Source organism: Rattus rattus, unplaced genomic scaffold (assembly GCF_011064425.1).
Source record: "Rattus rattus isolate New Zealand unplaced genomic scaffold, Rrattus_CSIRO_v1 PGA_scaffold_52, whole genome shotgun sequence".
Taxonomy (NCBI): Eukaryota; Metazoa; Chordata; class Mammalia; order Rodentia; family Muridae; genus Rattus; species Rattus rattus.
In genome coordinates, this window is record NW_022651169.1 from 13,324 (window position 1) to 15,172 (window position 1,849).

The window sequence follows — 1,849 nt, forward strand, 5'->3', positions numbered from 1 at the left end:
TGGTTGCCTGTCTTCACACAGTCTCAGTCTGGGGCTCAACTCCCATTTGACTGTCCAGAACTGCCACAGCACCGTCCAAAACCCTCAGGGACCTCTCAACCTCCACGGTAAAGTCAACGTGTCCGGGAGTATCAATGAGATTCAAATGAAAATCTTTCCAAACCACCGATGTAGCTGCGGCTGTAATAGTAATCCCCTTCTCCTTTTCCTGCTCCATTCAGTCCATAGTAGCTGCACCATCATGAACTTCTCCTATCTTATATGTCTTACCTGTATGGAAAAGTATACGTTCGCTTGTCGTTGTTTTCCCGGCATCAATGTGGGCCATGATGCCAAAGTTCCTTATCCTCCCAAGATCCTTTCCTGCCATCTTCTAGAAACGAAAATAAGAGAATGCTTTGTTGCTCTCGGCAGTTTTGATTATCTCATTCTTTCTCTTGATGGAAAGACCAGTATTGTTGTAGGCATCTATGATCTCATTAGCCAGCGCTTCAACTATTGTTCTTTCGGTTCTCTTCCGGCTGTACTGAACAAGAAATCTCAGTGCCAGAGTCTGCTTTCTTTCAGGAGAAGACTCTACGGGCACCTGATAATTAGATCCTCCGATCTTGCGCTTCTTCAGCTCTATGCTGGGGGCAATGTTATTTAAGGCCTCCATGAAAACTTCAAATGGTGGTTTAGACGTCTTCTGGCCCACCAACTCCATAGCCCTATAAAAAATTCTTCTAGCTAACATCTTCTTTCCATCTCACATGATCATATTTATGGCTTTAGTAACAACAGGAGATTGATAAATTGGATCAGGTATCAACACCCTCTTGCCTATATTTCTATCCTTTCTCATGTCTATCTATTTCTTAGGCCTCTTAGCACCATATTTAGACCTCCTCTGATTTCTCTCCACCCCCGCAGTATCTAACTTACCCCTAACAATATGATATTTAACACCCGGAAGATCCTTAACCCTTCCTCCCCTGAGAAGCACACCATGGTGTTCTTGAAGGTTATGCCCCTCACCAGGAATATAAGCCAACACCTCATAATTGTTAGACAATCGCACCTTCGCATACTTCCTTAGGGCCGAGTTTGGCTTCTTAGGGGTCATGGTACCAACCCTAATGCACACTCCCCTCTTAAATGGTGAAGGTCGTATGGTTGTCTTCTTCTCCATTGAATTCCAGGACCTGAGAAGAGCTTGAGACTTAGATTTCTTAGTCTTTCGCTTCCTATTTTGTCGTATCAACTGGGATATTGTAGGCACTGCTAATCTATTTACAAGCTATATGGTATATCCATATAGTCTATTCTCCTTTATATATCTACCTGTTTTTGGGTCCACTCCAGACAAATCTCCACATCTAACTAAAGTAGAAGATTGATCCCAAAGCTCATTATTTATTCTAATTATTATTAGCCCTTTGTTCTGGAATTTAATACGAGATCCATCTCTCTTGAACACTACAAGATGAGCATAATCATTAAATTTCTTATATTCCTGCCATGTATCTATTGTTACTAAATTATCATGCCCAATAATAAAAAACAATTCCGCCTCCGGAAATATACTCCTAAAGTGTTTGAGTGTAACAATGGTCTCCACTTCGTCTCTTCGATCGATTTCAAATAAAGACAAGCTACACTTGGGGGGCAAAACCTGAACTATCATGTCAAGTCTATTGGACACATCAGCATAATGGGAGCAATCCTTATCCACACATTTGTAACACGGAATAAAAATCAATTCATCCAGCTGTAGCTGATCAATTGCCTTCCGGGCCACGTTCAGATGTCCTTTATGAATAGGATTAAAAGAACCTCCAAACAGTCCTATTCTTGGTTTACGCATATC

At 41.5% G+C, this 1,849-nt stretch overlaps 1 protein-coding gene across 1 annotated transcript; it reads right to left on the bottom strand.

Moving 5' to 3' along the window:
- Positions 1–373: 373 nt before the first annotated feature.
- LOC116889693 (30S ribosomal protein S7-like) lies at positions 374–706 on the bottom strand. Its single transcript, XM_032890580.1, has one exon. It carries the CDS (start codon positions 704–706, stop codon positions 374–376), a length of 333 nt encoding a protein of 110 aa, XP_032746471.1.
- Between the last annotated feature and the right edge of the window lie 1,143 nt (positions 707–1,849).

What these genes read in the sequence shown, in the direction of transcription:
- LOC116889693 (XM_032890580.1), bottom strand. Translation starts at nt 706, where the DNA reads ATGGAGTTGGTGGGCCAGAAGACGTCTAAACCACCATTTGAAGTTTTC.